This window comes from Scatophagus argus, chromosome 18, assembly GCF_020382885.2.
Source record: "Scatophagus argus isolate fScaArg1 chromosome 18, fScaArg1.pri, whole genome shotgun sequence".
Classification (NCBI taxonomy): Eukaryota; Metazoa; Chordata; class Actinopteri; family Scatophagidae; genus Scatophagus; species Scatophagus argus.
Window position 1 is genome coordinate 15,231,769 of NC_058510.1, and position 18,792 is coordinate 15,250,560.

At 42.1% G+C, this 18,792-nt stretch overlaps 2 protein-coding genes and 3 non-coding genes across 8 annotated transcripts in view; 3 read left to right on the forward strand and 2 right to left on the reverse strand.

The window, feature by feature from the left end:
- Nucleotides 1-23: 23 nt before the first annotated feature.
- Nucleotides 24-10,658, forward strand: cul2 (cullin 2). 2 transcript variants are annotated; one of them, XM_046371531.1, is made up of 21 exons: nucleotides 24-316; nucleotides 1,432-1,570; nucleotides 2,020-2,122; nucleotides 2,235-2,329; nucleotides 4,221-4,326; nucleotides 4,575-4,657; nucleotides 4,920-5,016; nucleotides 5,225-5,335; nucleotides 6,298-6,460; nucleotides 6,575-6,699; nucleotides 7,065-7,172; nucleotides 7,392-7,451; nucleotides 7,548-7,676; nucleotides 7,936-8,022; nucleotides 8,248-8,400; nucleotides 8,489-8,566; nucleotides 8,663-8,729; nucleotides 8,829-9,031; nucleotides 9,163-9,264; nucleotides 9,359-9,475; nucleotides 9,851-10,658. In XM_046371531.1, exons 2-21 carry the CDS (start codon nucleotides 1,452-1,454, stop codon nucleotides 9,980-9,982), a joined length of 2,238 nt encoding a protein of 745 aa, XP_046227487.1. In that variant the 5' UTR covers nucleotides 24-316; nucleotides 1,432-1,451; the 3' UTR covers nucleotides 9,983-10,658. The 2 variants fall into 2 exon arrangements, with proteins under 2 accessions (XP_046227487.1, XP_046227488.1); XM_046371532.1 differs by lacking the exon at nucleotides 24-316 and adding an exon at nucleotides 378-808.
- Nucleotides 10,659-11,485: 827 nt separating this feature from the next.
- trnaw-cca lies at nucleotides 11,486-11,557 on the forward strand. Its single transcript has one exon. It is a non-coding gene; the product is annotated as a tRNA-Trp (tRNA).
- A 469-nt stretch (nucleotides 11,558-12,026) lies between these two features.
- trnaw-cca lies at nucleotides 12,027-12,098 on the reverse strand. Its single transcript has one exon. It is a non-coding gene; the product is annotated as a tRNA-Trp (tRNA).
- A 3,644-nt stretch (nucleotides 12,099-15,742) lies between these two features.
- On the reverse strand, nucleotides 15,743-15,814 carry trnaw-cca. The gene has a single exon. It is a non-coding gene; the product is annotated as a tRNA-Trp (tRNA).
- A 933-nt stretch (nucleotides 15,815-16,747) lies between these two features.
- LOC124049562 (partitioning defective 3 homolog) overlaps nucleotides 16,748-18,792 on the forward strand; it is a 314,519-nt gene continuing 312,474 nt past the window's right edge. For 2 of the 3 annotated variants that reach the window (XM_046371346.1, XM_046371347.1), the window contains exon 1: nucleotides 16,748-17,193. In XM_046371346.1, the coding sequence (XP_046227302.1) occupies nucleotides 17,074-17,193 (120 nt within the window). In that variant the 5' untranslated portion in view covers nucleotides 16,748-17,073. The remainder of the gene's footprint in view (nucleotides 17,194-18,792) is intronic. The other variant, XM_046371348.1, reaches the window with a different exon arrangement.

Here is an 18,792-nt window from a genome sequence, read left to right on the forward strand (position 1 = left end):
GTTCCTAAGGGGTTTCCGTAGTTTTAGGCGATACCATGGATATGTGTGTGAGCTTATGACTTGAATCCGCGTGAATTGGTTGTTGTTCTCATTAGTATTACAGGCATAGAATACATTATTTAAGAAACATTCTTAAACCCACTTTATCAGGGTATAGAGCAAAACAGATTTCCGACCAATTTACGCTTGCCCATAACACAACCCCATCTGATACAATGGTATAATCCAAGAGGTAGGGAAGATCTGTAAGTGAGACAAATCAAGCCTGTGACAGCGGAGAAACTTGAGTTTTATAACAAATAAATACGGAGCAGAGGTACGTACTATTCAAAAGTCCAAACTCGACCCCAGTAAACTGTTTTGTTTAACAACAGCAACATGCTTAGCCGAACTGTCACTACAAATGTTTGGAAATTGCAAAGGAGATGACCATTTGCTAGCGATAGCTGAGCTATCGTTAGCTTACTGCTAGCTGACTAGCTGCTAACGGATGCTTCAAAACTATTGGGACCTGAGCAGGAAGAAGTAGCATGGTAGCTAGAAGCTAGTTAGCCTTTTAGCTGGCCATCCTATTTTGGGTTTGGCATTCCGCAAGCTAGTCACCTTAACTGGGCTGCTTTATCGTGACTGCAACAAGGCTGTTGATTTAGTAACGTTATTGATTCCTTTGGAAATACAGATATCTTCATATGTGAACTGGTTTAACTGAAAAACTAGGCATGATGGTGTTGCAATGTATTTTCTGACGTGAAATCAACTGGTATGAATGACGAGAAATAACACCGGGCCTAGTTTCTCTTACTTGCAGGTAATCTTTGATTCGTCTGGCTCAGATTTTGAAATGTAAATATTATTATAAGCAGTAGTCTCGTCTGATGATAGTAAATTGCACAGTTACAGTAGTATTACAGCTTGGTATGTGTTGATGAACGTGAGTAGTACCTTCATGAACTTGAGCATACTGTCTGTCTCATCTGTTGCTACCATAGAAGCAGCTGTTTTGAGACAGACTGTTTATCAGTTGACTAATTTCTGTTGATAGACATGTTCATTTTGTCTTGTATCCTGGGGTTATGTAGTTGATCCTGGTTAATGCTGTTTTTATGCCCTTACACTGAAGAAAATAATTTTAAAGAAGTGATAGCAAAGTTTGACATAGTTTTGTAATTACTATATAGTATGGGCCATGCGATTCACATGAATTATTTTTTTTGTCATCATAATGTTGATTCTGTCACCTTGCCAAGCATACCTGTGTCCTTCCTTTGTGTAGCTACTGTGCTGCCACTTAGGCTTGGTTTACTGTTAAATGTAATTCATTTACTGTAGGGTTATTATGAAAGTCCAGACTGTATGGTGATTACATGCTAACATATAATGAAACTAAAACTGAAGTCAGGTGCCTTTTTCTTTGTTTCTTCTTTCTGTCAGACTGAGAGAGAAATTGTACAATGTCCTTAAAGCCGCGGGTGGTGGATTTTGACGAGACATGGAACAAGCTACTGACGACAATCAAGGCTGTTGTGATGCTCGACTATGTGGAGAGAGCTACGTGGAACGATCGGTTCTCGTATCCTATGCAAACTTCCTCCATATTGATATTTGAATTGAAAGATTTTTTGCTAAGTTTCAGAGCAGGATTACTGGACAGAAGTCACACAGCTCCAGTGCAGTGAGCCACTTGCCAGGTTGCATAGCGCTTAAATATATCTTATTCAGAGAGACAGTAGTAGTTTAGATAGTTAATTTACCTATATGTTTTTCAAAAAAGTTGTGATATTTAATATTTTAAGTGTTGGTGTTAATTGAAGAGCCTCTTGTTCAGCAGGCAAAGCATTAAACTTTTAATGTATTTATATACAGTCACTAACTAATATTGCAACTGATGTATCTAGAATTAGAATTAAAATTACACCCATATCACAACTTTATTAACTGTATAAGTACATCAGTGTGCAGTGAAATCATGATTGCCAAATCAAATTGCCATTATTTTTTTATCCTAAATCCTGACACCAGTGACATTTATGCCTTGTGCGTTGCATACCCAGAGCCTTTGGGTGAAAAATTATACACGGAGACCAAGGTGTTTCTCGAGAATCATGTCCGACAGTTGTACAAGGTAAGCAATCCCAAAAATGGCCAGTGAAGAAAAACATGTCAAGTGCATTTTCTTTCATTACTGCATTGTGCTCTTTTCCATAGCCACTGTCATGTTTGTGCCTGTCCTATAGAAAGTCCTGGAATCAGAGGAGAAGGTTTTAGTGATGTACCACAGATACTGGGATGAATACAGCAAAGGAGCTGACTACATGGACTGCTTGTACAGGTAACACTGCAGCGTTTTATGGCCTTTGTTTACAGTTGATAGGCTGATATTATGTGTAGAATATCAGTGAGTCACTATGCTGCTTCACCATTTAGTGTTGTATTTTTTTTTCTCTTTCATCTTTATTTTTTAATAGAGACCACTATTTGAAAATCATGCAAAGCAAAGCAAAATGTTGCAGTGCAGTTTTCTTTTTTTCTTTTCTGTTTTTTTAAAGTCAGCCATATTATCAGTTTGTGGTGCGGGTATATGATGAGACTGCTTCCTTATTGGTGTCAAAATGGTTTGCCAGTTTATTTTGTATGGCTCTTTCAAATGTTTGACGAGTAAAAATGAAGATGTCTGTCTTCAGCTTGCTTTTGTCAGTGTGTTGTGTTCAAGTACAACTTTAAATAGGAGACCTGAGCCAAAGCAAGTGTCTTGCCTTTGTCAGCGCTGCTTCTTTAATGCTGGCTTTGTATTATCAGGGTCCTTAGATGCAGAGTGTACTCATTCTATCACAAGAAACAATATTCCAGCCGACAGTTTTTGCACACTTAAAATATTACCTTGAAAAGCAAAGTGTGAAGTACCAGTGGGCATTTGGTGTGTCCTGATTCATTCAAAATCAATACTCCCTTGGAGAGCTTTCAGATCTATTTTTATGTGTACGTCCCGCCAGAGTGTCTGTGCATACATATTCCTGTGTAATTTATTATGTCACCATGAGCGAGAAACAATGGAAGGCTCCTGGCTTTAGCAGTGACATAATAATGTTTAGTTCTTAATATAGAAGGGGGTCAATTATTATTCTCAACTGATGTCTGTGAAAGTATGTGTGTAGGTTTGCAGACACAGACATCATGCAGTGGATGTTGGACTGGAGATCCATCTGAATCAAAACAGACTGCTACACCTCCAGTTTTCATTGTTAGTGGTTCACATACAAACTAGCTGTTGTATGAGCAGAGCAGTGCTTTAACATTTGATGCTGCTGTTATGCTTGTAAGAGCTTGACTGTGTGAAAGAATTCAGGCTAAGTGTCACTGCTGATTATATCCGGTTGATCGATTGAATTTAATTTTCAATTAGTTTGGCTGTCAGCAATTAGGAAAGCAAGATAATCAATCTAAAACAGTTTTTACCACATTCCACACTCAGACTGTGGCATGTTTAGATCAGCTCAGGTAAAGATGATGGAAGGAGAGCATTTGATCAACGATAAAGCTAACCCTAATGCAGCTGTTAGACAGGAAGATATCCCATGGCGCCTCGGTGCGCACACACCTTTGGAGAACATGCAGGGACAGTTGTTGTGCACGGTGGCAGTTCCAGAACCACACATAGATAAGTTAGAAGAGAGCTTAAGCACATGACAGTTAGTCACCAAGCATGTTCAATACTGACTGAGTCCTGCTGCTCATTCAGTCCTCGTTTCCTTTGAGAAATGTTGAAACACACCAGAGATGTGTTGAAACACACTTAGTGTCTGCATTTCAACATCAGAGTAATTGTCATTTGAATTAATGACAGTAGTGTATAACAAATGTTCCTCATACTGGTGCTCACTGTGTTTTGCTGTTATAGAAAACTTTTCCACTGAGACAGAAACACATCCTTCTGTCCGAGCTGCTGTAATGTTAGTGTTCTGTTTACTGGGTTTGCTGTTAATTGTGTTCACCAGCCAACAGGGTGACTTTGGCTCACTGTTATTCGGTCCTGAGTAGGTAGTGTATAGTGGGATTATCAGGGCTTTTTGATAGAAACTGCTGCCTACTGACCGAGAGCAGTCAGACACAAGCATATAGTAAATGTTGTCATATACGCACGTTAGAAATTCGATGATCTCCTCAAACTCCTCGTGATGCAGTTGAAATTTGAACATGTTGACCCTGTCTCCCGTTTTGTTCAGGTACCTCAACACTCAGTTCATCAAGAAGAACAAACTAACAGAAGCAGACCTACAGTATGGCTACGGGGGAGTGGACATGAATGAGCCGCTAATGGAGATCGGAGAGGTGCTCTTTGATTTGTCTCACACGGCTATAAAATGTTTACCTGCAAATCGACACTTCCACGCCCTCTAGGGTCATTCGATAAAAGTCAGGAGAGCACATGAACAGTGTGACTGAGAGAATAGTGGGATTCAACATCTGTGATCCAGTGCCCAGTTCCAGATTTCAACTTATACCACCCAACTACAGCAGTCTCCTCCAGCATCTGTTTGCACTATTGTAATATGCTATATTTTCATGTGTTGTTGCAGTTGGCGCTAGATATGTGGAGGAGGCTAATGATCGAGCCCCTTCAGGCTGTCCTGATCCGGATGTTGCTGAATGAAATCAAAAAGTATGTATTTTCGTGACATGATTTTCTGCAATCCATTTTTTGTTGTCATTGCTGTCATCAAGAAGAATAGTTTATTTAGCTTATTTATTCCTGGAGTTGTAATCGTACACTCATTTGTTTCAAGTTATCACAATTGCAGCGCCTCATTTATGGTCTTTCACTACATTAATATCCTGACACGCATCATTTCTCCTCCACAGTGTTCTCACAGTGCTCAGCAATGCAAAAAAAGACCTAACACTAGCTTCCTTTTGTCTTCTAGTGATCGCTGTGGCGAGAACCCCAACCAGAAGGTAATCCACGGGGTCATCAACTCCTTTGTTCATGTTGAACAGTACAAGAAGAAGTTTCCACTAAAGGTGAGACTGAAATAATGGCCCAGAGGATTGAGTTGTGTATCTAACTCTCTGACTATTCATTCTGCTGTTTTTCATAATGAAGAGGATAAAGCACTTCATGCATTCACGCATCATTGTTTTGCATTATATACAAGATATACAGTAGGTGTTCCTATATGTTCTTGCACATCAAATCCTATGTGGGCCACATCCTCTTCCTGTGTTGCAGTTTTATCAGGAAATCTTCGAAGGGCCATTTCTGACAAAAACAGGAGAGTATTACAAACAGGAAGCCTCAAATCTACTGCAAGAATCCAACTGCTCACAGTATATGGAGAAGGTAGGAGAGATGGACAGATAACGCAAGTATGCTAATGCTGTGTGTGTTCTATGTCAACCTATGAGCTCCTCTGAGAAAAGAACCTACAAATGTAGCTTGGCCACTTAACTTGTAGCTGGAGTTGAGTTGATGATAACATGAGCATCTTGCTTTGGGTGAGTGTGTGTGGGTACACCAACATTCATCAGATGAGAGTACATTGACCTAGGGCCTGTGTGTGTGTGTGTGTGTGAATTGTCAAGTCAGCTCAGTCTGGTGACATAAGAGTTTTAATCTCAGTATTAGCTCTCCCATTAACCCACCAGAGCTGAGATCATAGACCTCTGAGCAACCTCAGCTCTCCCTGTCTCACACACACCCACACACACACTCTCTCTCTCTCTCTCTCTCTCTCTCTCTCTCTCTCGCTCTCTCTACCTCCCTCCCTTCAATTCACCCAGGGCATAATCTGATTTCCCTGATAGATTTATCCCTCCAGCTTGTAAACAGGATCATCATTAAATCTTTACCAGGCATTAAGGCAGTGTGTGATATGACTGTGAAAAGCAGCAGCTCACACTGTAGTACAGTACAGTCCCGTCCCGACAGGCTCAGGCACAGTTGCCAATCTGACCCAGTTTGCAGCTGTGGAGAGGCTGCTCTTTCCCTTCCTTACTTCAGGCCCAAACGCACTGAAGGCGATAACTTATGAGCCTCATCTGGTGCTCCTGTGGCGCACTACAGGCCTCACATTTGAAACGGCAGCACCACAGAATCAGCGGTACTTTGGGATAATCTTGCTACATGTCACACTCACATTCTGCCAGAGAGATACAGAAGACTGCAGTTGCCCACAACGGCCCCTAAAACACTCACACACATACACATAACAGTTACAGGTATTCACAAACACGTTGTAGTTACTGATTTGTTGGATTTCAGTTGTACTTCACTTGTTGACATCTTGAATGTAACCAATCCAGGTTTTGGGACGGTTGAAAGACGAAGAGATGAGATGTCGGAAGTACCTGCACCCCAGCTCCTATGCCAAAGTCATCCACGAATGCCAGCAGAGGATGGTGGCAGATCATCTGCAGTTCCTGCATGGGGAGTGCCAGAACATAATTCGGCAGGAGAAGAGAGACGGTCAGTCCTCTGCCTTTGTCCTTTGTGTCCTAATGCAGTATAGACAGTATATACATAGTGAGTTGTGGCGCTGGGATCAAACTGTGTGTCTGACTGTTGTGGTGTTCTGTTCAGACATGGCCAACATGTACACGTTGTTGCGGGCCGTGTCCAACGGACTGCCTCACATGATCCAAGAGCTGCAGGTTCACATCCACAACGAGGGCATCCGAGGCACCAGTAACCTCTCTCAGGAAAACGTTAGTACTCCAGCTGTGTGTGTATGTGTTTGTGTGTACGCACATGCGTGCATACATGCCTGTGCAGAAGAATTTTAACTGCAGATCCTTTTGGATGATCTTCACAGCCATGTTTTTCTTGATTCCTGTGAGGGCTTTTACATCTTCATTTATTTTTAACCACAGGTTGATTTTTGTTCTGCTGAAACTTGAAGGCAGTTTAATTTAAAATCATTTGATTGGGAAACATTTCAAGTTTAACGGTGGCCCGTTTTTTTGGGGTTAATATGCTTTTGGATAATCACAATTTTGGCACATTGGTCATGTCATTTCTTTTTTTATTTCTTTTTAAACAACTTTGCCTCTTTCTCTGCTGGCTTTTCTAGATGCCAACCCTGTTTGTGGAGTCAGTGCTGGAGGTTCACAGTAAATTCGTTCAGCTCATAAACACAGTTCTAAATGGAGATCAACACTTCATGAGTGCCCTCGATAAGGTATTTAACCCAGACTCTTATTGCTGGGAAACAATAAAGAATAGAAGAAATTCTAATAAATCTTGTCACGATTTAGAATAACCAGTGATGGAATTTACAGAATCCCTAATTAAAAGTAGAGCGGCCAATATTGATACTCAGACTCTAGTAAAAAGTAGATGTGTGTTTTTACCACCAGACTGAACGTATTCATTTGATGTTTCAATATATCTCCCTCAGGCTTTGACATCTGTGGTGAACTTCAGGGAGCCCAAGTCCATCTGTAAAGCCCCTGAGCTGGTGAGTGTTTACACACATACACACACGCTCACACACTCACTGTTATATATATAAGTGTCTTGACCAGGTCGTGTCCCTTTCGATGTTTTTGTCTAGCTGGCGAAATACTGTGACAATCTGCTGAAAAAGTCTGCAAAGGGAATGACAGAGAACGAGGTAGAGGACAAGCTGACCAGCTTCATCACTGTATTCAAGTACATCGACGACAAGGACATCTTTCAAAAGGTGAAGAAGAGTTCTTCTTAAGCTTGAATGTAGCACAATGCTTTTCTCCAATCGTGACGTTATGATGTACAAACAGTTAGTTAGTTACAGTTAGTGAAATGAAGGTTTTGAGCTTAAAATAGTTCAAGAAGTATTAGCCTCACAGTGTGTACATTTTTAGTATCCTCAGTAGTCCCAAAATACCGTTTTTGAATAAGCTTTGTCCAAAGGGAACTCTTTGTCTTGCCTTTCAAGTTTTGCTTTTCTTTGTTTTCCACAGTTTTATGCCAGAATGCTAGCAAAGCGGTTAATACATGGTTTATCATTGTCAATGGACTCAGAAGAAGCCATGATCAACAAACTAAAGGTAAGTCCAAAGCTGAATATTTTTAAGTAAGACGTGAGATGTGTGACACTACCAGTGTCTCTTCTAAAAATCACTCAGGGTGTGCTTCTAAACCAACCCAGGACACATGTAATCCTTTTGTAATGTCCTGTGGGACACACTCATGAAATCTCCCATGCTTCTCTTTTCTTTTCTCCTTTCTCCTTCATTGCTCCTCTACTGCCTTCCTCTTCCTCATTTCTACAGCAAGCTTGCGGCTACGAGTTCACGAGCAAACTCCACAGAATGTACACAGACATGAGCGTGAGTGCTGACCTCAACAACAAGTTCAACAATTTCATCAAAACGCAGGAGACGGTGGTGGACCTGGGCATCAGCTTCCAAATCTACGTATTACAAGTGAGTAGGACTCTGATGTGACTGTCACTGTACCGACCATTTTTCAGTACAGATGTGTAATGCTGTGGTGTGTGTCATGTGTTTGCAGGCTGGAGCTTGGCCTCTCACACACGTCCCCTCCTCCACGTTCGCCATCCCTCAAGAACTAGAGAAGAGCGTGCAGATGGTGAGCTGACACCTGTGGAGCATAGCTAAAGGTCCATACTGATCAAAGGAGCACATGAAAAAATAAAAATCTTTTCTTCATCTTATGTTTTTACAGTTTGAGTTGTTCTATAATCAGCACTTCAGTGGCAGGAAGTTGACCTGGCTGCATTATCTCTGCACAGGTAAGCACAAAGACACGTAGAAACACCATTTAAAGCTATATTATGTGAATTTTGAATATAAAAGTAGTTGATTCATCTGTGTCCACTCATCAAAAACAGGTGAGGTTAAGATGAACTACCTGTCCAAGCCCTACGTTGCCATGGTTACCACATACCAGATGGCCGTGCTGCTAGCCTTCAACAACAGCCAGACGGTGACCTATAAGGAGCTGCAGGACGGCACCCAGATGAACGAGAAAGAGCTACAGAAGACCATCAAGTCCCTGCTGGACGTCAAGATGCTCAACCACGACTCAGAAAAGGTCTGAGCTTTCATGGGGAAAAAGTGGAAGCTGAATTAAATCCCACAACTGACCCTGACAGCATCCTTTTTCGTTATTCGTAATGTTTACAACTAACGACATATTCCTCTCTTCTTTCACTTTGCTCACAGGAGGAGATTGAAACCGAGTCCACGTTTTCGCTAAATATGAGTTTCACCAGTAAAAGGACAAAGTTCAAGATCACAACGTCAATGCAGAAAGACACACCACAGGTCTGACAAACGGTTCCCAACATTAGCTTTTATCCTGTTGTTTGGCAGCATTGTTGATCTCTAAACACTTGTCACGTATCCGTGTGATAATCAGGAGATGGAGCAGACGAGGAGCGCTGTAGACGAGGACCGCAAAATGTATTTACAAGCTGCTATAGTGAGAATCATGAAGGCTCGCAAGGTGCTCCGACACAACAGCCTCATCCATGAGGTGGGTGGAATAAAGAATTTAAAGAATTTCCCCTCGGGGATTAATAAAGGAATTCTGATTCTGATTCTGATCATCTCCATTGAAGACCTTTTATTGATTTAATTTGAGGGTGTTGAAGTCACTGCCAGAGGGACTTATGGGGAATTTGATCATGTGGTCTTCCTGTTTTCAATATCTTACTGGCCTTACACACGCATTTGTGAAGCAATTTAATGTTTGGTCATTCAACAAATTTACACATTTTTATCTATCCATAGAAATTAGTTGTTATTCTAGTTTGCAGTCTTCAAAATATATATGTGTTGCAGACACAGTAGGTCTGTTCGTAACGCATCACCTTTTAAACCGCTGTTTTTCAACACTGACTGTGTGCAGGTCATCAATCAGTCCAAAGCCAGGTTCAACCCAAGTATCAGCATGATCAAGAAGTGCATCGAGGTGCTCATCGACAAACAGTACATTGAGCGAAGCCAGACCTCGGCGGACGAGTACAGCTACGTCGCATAGGCAGAAGAGCCGAGCCAGGGAGCGCTAACACACACTCAACACTCGCCCTTGTGAGTGACCGGCAGATTGCAGGTTTTAAACGTGAAAGAAATAACAAAACAGACTCATTCATCCATTTAGGTTTTGGACTGTCGCTGTCAGCTGTGATTCTGTGCGGTGACTAAAAGCAGGACTGGTGCCTCCATCAGTGAAAACAAGAAAGGTCACCGCGCGGATGTCAGGCAGCCAGCTAACACCACCCACCCTCCTTCCCAACCCCACCCACCTTCTGATTTTAAGCTGTTTACAACATCACCAGTGCCACGCACCCGTGCGTCAAATGACAAAAAGAAAATGCCTATAGCTGTTTGAGAGGAAAGAGCTGATAAACATGCTAGTCCACCGAAACTAAAGGAAAAAAACGAGAAACCGGGGAAGAGGTAGTTGTGACATCAATGACACATTGGTGGCTGCACATTAAAAAAAAAAACATGCTTTCTTTTCTCACGTTTGCAGTTGTTGTGTGTTTTATTTTTCTTTCTTTGTTAAATGTACTGAAGTTAGGAAAAATATTGTAATAAAACTGGTATACTGACTATTGTATCTACTTTCAAATGTAAAGAAAAAATGAGGTGACAAACATGATCCTGCTGCTTGTCAAATAAATAAATAAAAACACTGAAAGGTTTTATGTAAACATTTGTCCAGCGTATCCATATGTCAGTCATTCTGAGTGTTGTTTGTCAGTGAATGTGCACTCTGATACTGAAAATCTAATTTAGCAGGTAGTTTTCTGATTCACTCTTACACATTAGTGTGCAATACTGTAATCACCCTGATTAGTCGATCAAACTGATCTCATGTGTAAACATGTTTCAGGACCATGAAAATGAAGCCATGAAAGAGAATTCAGCCTTCATTAGTGATGCTTTTTTATTTTTCTACTGTGTCAGCTGGATGAAAGACAATCCAGAGTTTAAAGTCAGTTAAAGATCTATATTGAGGCCACACCGTGGTAAGTACAGCATTTTATAATGTGTATGATATATAGTGAAGTAAATTGCCGAGTAATAGTGAGACGGGCGTGGTTATGAAAAACTGAATAAAAAGCATTTAAATTAGCATTGTGAAGGTGGGAGGGAATAGAACATCGTCATGCGCACATGCGCGTTCAGTACGTGGTACGACGACCACAGAATGACGGGGTGAGCCAGCTGTTGTACTGACAGCTGTCCATGGTGCTGAAGCGAGCTAAATTGAGTGAGAAAATCTAATTTATCTGTAAGAAGGACAAAACATTTTGGTCATAAGAAACAGTCTAGTGACCGTGTCCGTGGTGGGCCCGTGAGAAGGAGAAGCGTTTAGGATGTTTTATTTGTATTGCATATTCACCAGGCTTATTTTATAAAGGTATTGATCCAAACGATCCCATGGAAGCAAGCATAAAGAACGCATTATCCTACTGTAACCCATGCTTCCTTTAATTACTTTGTAAGTTATTTTGTTGACTGCTTTACCGTATCGGACCTCGTGGCGCAACGGTAGCGCGTCTGACTCCAGATCAGAAGGTTGCGTGTTCAAATCACGTCGGGGTCATTGCTTTTTAGAGGCATCATTCTGGTATCAAATGCAATGACACGCAACGTGTATGTACTGGTACATAAGACGTGCAACGTTGACGTCTACTGTCAATCTAATGTAACATCAAAGCGTACTGTGTATATTAACCTTTATCCTGGGCATAGCTACCTCAGAGAAATTGAATCGAACGCAACCCGACTTGGTTAAATGTCTTTGAGTATAACATATTGCGTTAGGTTCAGTCTCTGTGAGATATCAAAGCGTATTGCAACGAAACCCCTTTCTGAGGCTTATTTATAGTGTTTTTTGTTGAAACCGTGTCGGGTTTTTAGCTATTAGAAAGGTAGCTCTAAAAAGGACTCAGTGTGTTTATTGCAGAGACTAACAAACTAACTCACTTATTCCATCAATTGTGGTATTCATACAGCTTTGATGGCTGGGTGGTTGCAGTGCCCTGACTTTTTCCAGGCAGACTTAAAACCATTGACCCCGACGTGATTTGAACACGCAACCTTCTGATCTGGAGTCAGACGCGCTACCGTTGCGCCACGAGGTCATGTGCAGTAACACGTGAAACGTCTCATGAGAAAGGGACGCAACAACAACACATTCTGTGTATGTGAAGACTGATCAGGTCAAAATCTAAAGCCACACACCTTACAGCACTCAGGCGCAGCTTACGTCAAAAAAAGGAAGTTTTTCCTGTTTGTGTGTATTGAACAAATCACATAAGTAATTACTGAGATGTGACGGTTTGTATGGAATGAGCTAAAAACTGCTATTAACAATGTCTTTTGTTGTCATTTCGCACCACCATCCATCAGATGAGCATCCACTCACCCAGGGCCACGTCAGTCTAATGACATAAGAGTTTTACTCTGAATTTTAGTATTAAGACTCAGGTTTATCCATCTGGTCTGTAAACAGGATCATCAGCCAGACAGGCCTCTGGCACAGTGTCATAGACTTCCTGTCCATTCTGACCTGTCAGTATGCTGCTCAGGTGAAACCTTGACTGTCCCGGAGCTGTCGCTGCAGTGCAATGTAGCTGAGTGAATCAGCTGAATCAACTGAGGGACAGATTTACATCCATGAATAGCTATTATAATGTGTTGGCAGAAAACATGAGCAGCGGCTCTGTCCAGTTAAATTTGGACATACCACCCATAGATTGTTGGCCGTAGTGTTTGTTATAACCATGGTGACCAAAGTCAGGCTACTGGTGTTACTTCACAGGAACTATGGGGACTAAAACCTGTTGGGGTTAGAAATTAATATCCCCTGTCCAGCTGTGCAAAGTTACTCAGGACATTTACTCAAGTACTGTACTTAAGCACAGTCTGGACATACTTAACTGGTATTACTGGGGACAGAAAGTGGACACAAAGCTGCAACTGGTAACATCTGCAAATCCATGAAATCAGAATGCTAATGCTGTGCTAACACCACTCTCAGTGTGCACAGCATACACTGGGCCCAATCCACACAAAAAGCAATAAAAGGCTCTCGGCTTTATCCGAACAAAGAAGACTCCTGGAGAGAAGACAAGGTGTAAAGCATGTAAGGGCCTGCAGGTGGGGCCCTTCAGCTTTAAGACATACTGCATAGTGCAGCAGGTTGTCAGTGAGTGAACAACAGTGACTTTTATGATTCAGAAATGGACATATTCAAGTAACTGAAAAATAAAAAGATTATTAGTTGGAGATCCACCAGTTACAACATGACCCAATCAAAGCCAACAGATCCTCATGCTTGTTTTGAGGCTTGGCAGCTTAAAGTCTTACTCCATTTTTCATGTTCTGGTGCATTAGTCAGAGTTAGGCTTAGAGTATGGGTTATTAATCATTCACAATAAAGTCAAGGTGCGGTGGTCGCAGCTGCTAATGACCATCATCAGGAAAACCTTCCCAATATTTGGGGACATTTGATTCACGTAATGTTGATGTTGTTGTTCAGGGTCACTTAAATGAGTAAACTGCAGTGTTTTCAGTTGTATCTGTGACTGAGGCAGCTGGCCAGTATCAACTAATTACTGTTTCTTTGTATGAGGAGAGGGGCAAGAACTGGTCAAACGATGACTCTCTTCATAGTTACTCTGGACGCTGAGCACAGATACTCATGTGGCAGCTATGGCAAAACACTGGAGCTCTACGAGGTACAAAAACAATTTTAAAACACTTCGGTAACAGTTTTAATCATAATAGCCTGTTGTGAAAAATAAAATGCTTTACATGAATGTTTTTTTTTAAACTTTTTTTTGACCCTGATGTGGTTTGAACACAAAGCCTTCTGATGTGCAGTCAGACATGCTACCATCGCACCACAGAGTCACAGTCTTTAACGAATACAATACTTTTAATGTATGCATGCATAAACCTACATTCAGCAAATGATGATTAGTGGGAATATAGTGATGACTTGATATGAAGTATTATATAGCAGTCTTCAGAGACCTGTTTCAGCTAAGACGTGACCCACTGCGTGTTCACTGCATGTGATGTCCTGTCTTCAGCTTGATTTGTAAAAGATAATTTCTCCAGCTAACCGCCAAGTCCACATGTCCACTAATATTATGTTGGAACAATAAAAGGTTCACCGTGCCTTGGATAGATGTTCAAAGAAAGGTGACATTAAAGGCTTGTAGTGGAGGTGGATGGAGGATGCAGGAAATGACACGTGTGCGCGAGGCTGCGCAGTGTGCATGTGACTGTTGAATTCTCCGGTGCTGAGGTAAGTCTGTGATGACAGAGGGATGTGTCACGAATGACCTCTTCCACTTCGGGGACCATGTTGGAGCACGTCTAACGTGGAAGTAACACCTCTGTGTCAGCTACAACAACACACACACACACACACACACACACACAGATGCTGCTCCCCACAAGTCTGGAAATGCTTGGATGAAGAATTTGGATCGTCCTTGGCAGAATGTAAGTGAAAAAAAATGCAGCGTTTTGTCATGCTGTGTATCCACGGGAGTAAACATTTCCTCCAGTTTAGATCTGATGTGTAAATATTTGGGTGGAAGACATCTCAGTGCATAAATGGTGTGTTATATTATACATTGTGTTATATTATTGTACTATTTGTTGCATAAACATCACACATGTAACCTGTCTGTCACTAGATGGAGTCAACAAACAGACCCTGTGGGATGGTGCATTTCTTTTTACATCCAGTTGCAATTTGCCTGACATGTGAACAAAGCAGCGGTGAAGAAACACTGGCCCGGACTTAACTCTGCACTTTAGCCATAATTGCACTTCTCCTGAACTTTAGAGGACTGCACAAAACCACACATTTCCAATGCTGTCTCCCTCTTCCTTCTCCTCCTCCTCCCTGCATTCCTGATGTGCAGTGGACATACTGCAGTTCATGCTCGGGACTCATCTTGTTATAGCAGTTTGAGGTAAAAAAAAAAAAAACCTGGGGAAGCATAGACATGCTGTAACAGAGTAGAGGTCTATTTGGATATTACACATCATAAATACTTCAAAAATGTAATGAAATGAAACTGAATGTGGTCAGACAGTGGGGCTTTACACAAGCATTACAACATCATCTGTATCCATGTTTCTGTTCTTTCAGATGCTGAGCTCAAAGGTATGGATCAGGCTGAAAGCAAATATACAGTCCATCACAAAGCCAGTTTGGACTAAGTTCACTCATTTGTGAAGTGTTTTTCTGATGTGTTTTTCCCGAGTCACCTCTAGGGGGAGTGTGTGAGTTGTGTGAAAGTGTTCAGCTGTACCTGTCAACGTGGAGTCTCACATGCAGTATAACCAGAAGAATGCAGATTTTTCTTTAATACAGAAACATTTTCGAACTTCAGACACCGTCAGTGAGGTTGTAGTCCAATCTTTGCTGATCCTATGGATTTTTCAGACTTTTTTGTGTTGGGTCACTTTATACCACAATAAACTTAGTTAGTCCCACACATTTCCACCAGGACTCACATTCAGTCCGTGAATCCGTCTGTAGGAGTGATGGAGCTCCACAGGGCTGTACAATTTAAGGGAAACACATGTTTTTATCAACATTAAATTACATTGACATCATTTGAAATTGTTGTACACGCATTTTAGCCATAAATGAGACAGCTGTACATTAACTGACATGAGGTCGCATGGCTAAAGGAATCCTCTATGTAAATGATAAAGCAGATGGGACAGAGTCATAATTTGTGAAACTTAAATTCTTTGACCCCGACGTGATTTGAACACGCAACCTTCTGATCTGGAGTCAGACGCGCTACCGTTGCGCCACGAGGTCATATGAAATTCAACCACGTCAGTGTAGCAGCTAACATACAAGTTTAACTCTACTGACCACCTTCCTGATGTATCATTTAATCTATCAACGGGGATATCAGCCAAGCTGTAACATCCCACTTGTCAATATGTTGTCGAAGTGAAACATTCATCAGCTGCACGGAGTAGTAATGAGTTCAGAAAATCCAGTGTTAACGAGCGGTGGGATCAGCCCAGTCCGTCAGTTAGCTGACGGGCCCCTGGTAACCAGTGGCTCATGGTTCACCCATCCCACAGATTCATGTCTGAGGGCTGTCGTTCTTGCAGTCGTGTTCATGTTCACTCATTCGGACTACATTCGATCATAAAGAGTAAAAGCTGCAGGGAGTGAGTGAAACTCCACAGAAAGGTTGCAGCTTTTATCAGTAAACTGGGTCATAGTGTAGATCTCATTTTACCCTGCAATTCAATAATTAAGCTGTATGTATATATGGAACATTAACATACGATTTGCTATTTAGAGGCATAAGTGCAGCTCAGTCCAAAGACAGATGGGATTTCTGTGTGTTCCCAGCAGTTCCACGAAGACTTGAATCTTCAAGATGACATTCAGCATCTCCTTTTACGTTTCGTGTTTTATGTAGCCTATGTGCTGAATCACTATGGCAGTCACGGATTAATCTAAGTTAACATACATGTGCAATACTTGCACATGTTAACTTGTTGCAAAAGATCAGCAGTACTTAACTTGATCCTCATGATGACTATGATTCCAATAGTGTCATAAATCAGCTTTGTCTCATGAGGTTTGCATACAAAACAGTCGAAACCACGACTCTACACTGGAAAAAGCAAACAAAAACAAAACAACAACAACAACAAAAACACTACAAATTCGAGTGTTACGCAACGTTTTATGATAAGAAAGTGATTTGGACAGGTTGGACCTGCATTGTATTGGTTGACGATGGAAACATTCTTGGTGCTTGCTCGAACATGTGGGCGCACTCGCAGTGTCAGTCCAGTTGTGCGCTCTCGCTGGAGAGGCGTTTTGTTGGGAAGTTTCTGTGAGTGAGTCAACACGGCACAGGAGGACGCCACCCAGCTCTGCCGCTGGATCCAAATGCTGGACTTCTCTGTGACTCGGGACACAAAGGCAGCTTCACTTCGAACCTCTTCACCACTACTGAGGATTTAGTTTTGAACCTTCCCACAGCGGGGATGATTGTTGTCGTTTTGTCGCGCTTTTTTCCTCTTTGGAATTAACGCAGCGGAAGAGAAATGAAAGTGACGGTGTGTTTCGGGAGGACCCGGGTGGTCGTTCCGTGTGGAGATGGGAATATAACAGTCTCCAACCTCATAGAACAAGCAGCCATGAGGTACAAGAAGGCGATCGCAAAGGTAAGCCCCTGCTCCGGTGTGTTTCTGTAACGCCGAGCAGCACGCTGGATACACAGTGGAGCCTCAACATGGCGCTTTTCACGGGCTGAGAAAGAGGGAGAGAGTCGGCAGGAGAGAACCAGCGGCTGCCCCTAGAATCAGAGCCAGCAGGGACCCCCAAGGGCCCTGGAGGAGGGAGAGTTGGTGGTGGTGCTGGTGGTGGGGTGTCACTTTGCTTTAATAACTCTAAGGAGATGTCCACGAGTGCATTGTAGTTCACTATTTTGTCCACAAGTAATCGAAAAAGTTGTGAAGCAAATGAACCCGCTTTCCGCAGCCCTGTGCATACGGTCGGCTGACCGTGGAAATTCTGGGATTGTTCCCCCGATTGTGCTGGCAGAAAAGTGGCGCAGGAGTGCGCCGAGTTCATCCGGCGAGTGTGTAGCGCACCGAGGATGAAATAGGAACAAAATAACCCGCGCTGGTCGTGTTTGTGTGCTAATACTGCAGTCTCAGTATGCACAGGAACCGTGCACTGCACTCACTACCCTTTGCATGTACATGCTGACAAAAAAACTAAAGTTCATCCAAAATTCATCTGTGAAATGATGGAACGTATGGCTGTGTGAAACCCCTGTGCTATATTTGAACGCGACTCGCCTGGGACACTGATTGCGTTTTAATTTGTGGGTTTCTAATGTCTTTGCTTTAAAGCCAATTAAACGAGTAATGAATGAATTGAAAGTTTGGCACCGTTTCCATGGTTAGTGACAGCTCCTTCTCCTCTTTGCCAGAGGGTGGTATTACCATTGGAGTCACGTCAAAGCTGCAGCTTCTCTTCAAGGCCTTGGAATAGCTTGGTGAACCCACACTGGTTTTGCCAAGTTGTTTCTTTTCTGTGTTTTAGCTTTGGAAAGCCCACAGTCTTCTTTGTTTTAATGAGAGTGACTTTCAGTGATCTTTAGACAGGTTTTTGGTAGGATCCAGAAAGAGAGGGTATAGTGTGGTTTTGGTTGAACAAAAAAGATATTTTGCTCCAAGGCACTCTCTGTCGCCACCTCTGAGGTGCAGTGCTACACCTCACACCTGTGCTCAGCTACACAGGGACAGGTGAGATGCCTTTAACTTCCTGGAAAAGGTGAATGCTCCCTGTTGCGTAGTACTTTACCGCTGAAGGCGAAGTAGGTCAACATTAACAGTCATTCTTGAAGAGCACATCTTCCTTAGACACACATCAGCTATCTCACACACATTCGCTCCTCTGTTTACCAGCACTTGATGGTTTTCCACGGTTCAGCAGAATGGAGGCGACTGCTCCATTGATCCATGCAAAGATACTGTAAATGTAGAAGTGTAGGCTTCCTCAATGGAGGACACTTGGCTCTGGGTCAACACTAACTACTGCATGACAGGCCAGCCAAGACCTTTGGACGACAGGAAGATGTAATCTCATCTACATAGGCCATTCGAGTGTTCTGATGTTCCTGCAGCTGACAGCAACACTGTTTTTTTATGGCTCTATTTACTATGTAACAAAAATCCCAGGCATTCTGAAAAATGTTGTCCAAAAATACGTTCTGTGGCATTCAGATAATGTGTCATGCAATATAGAATTGGAAT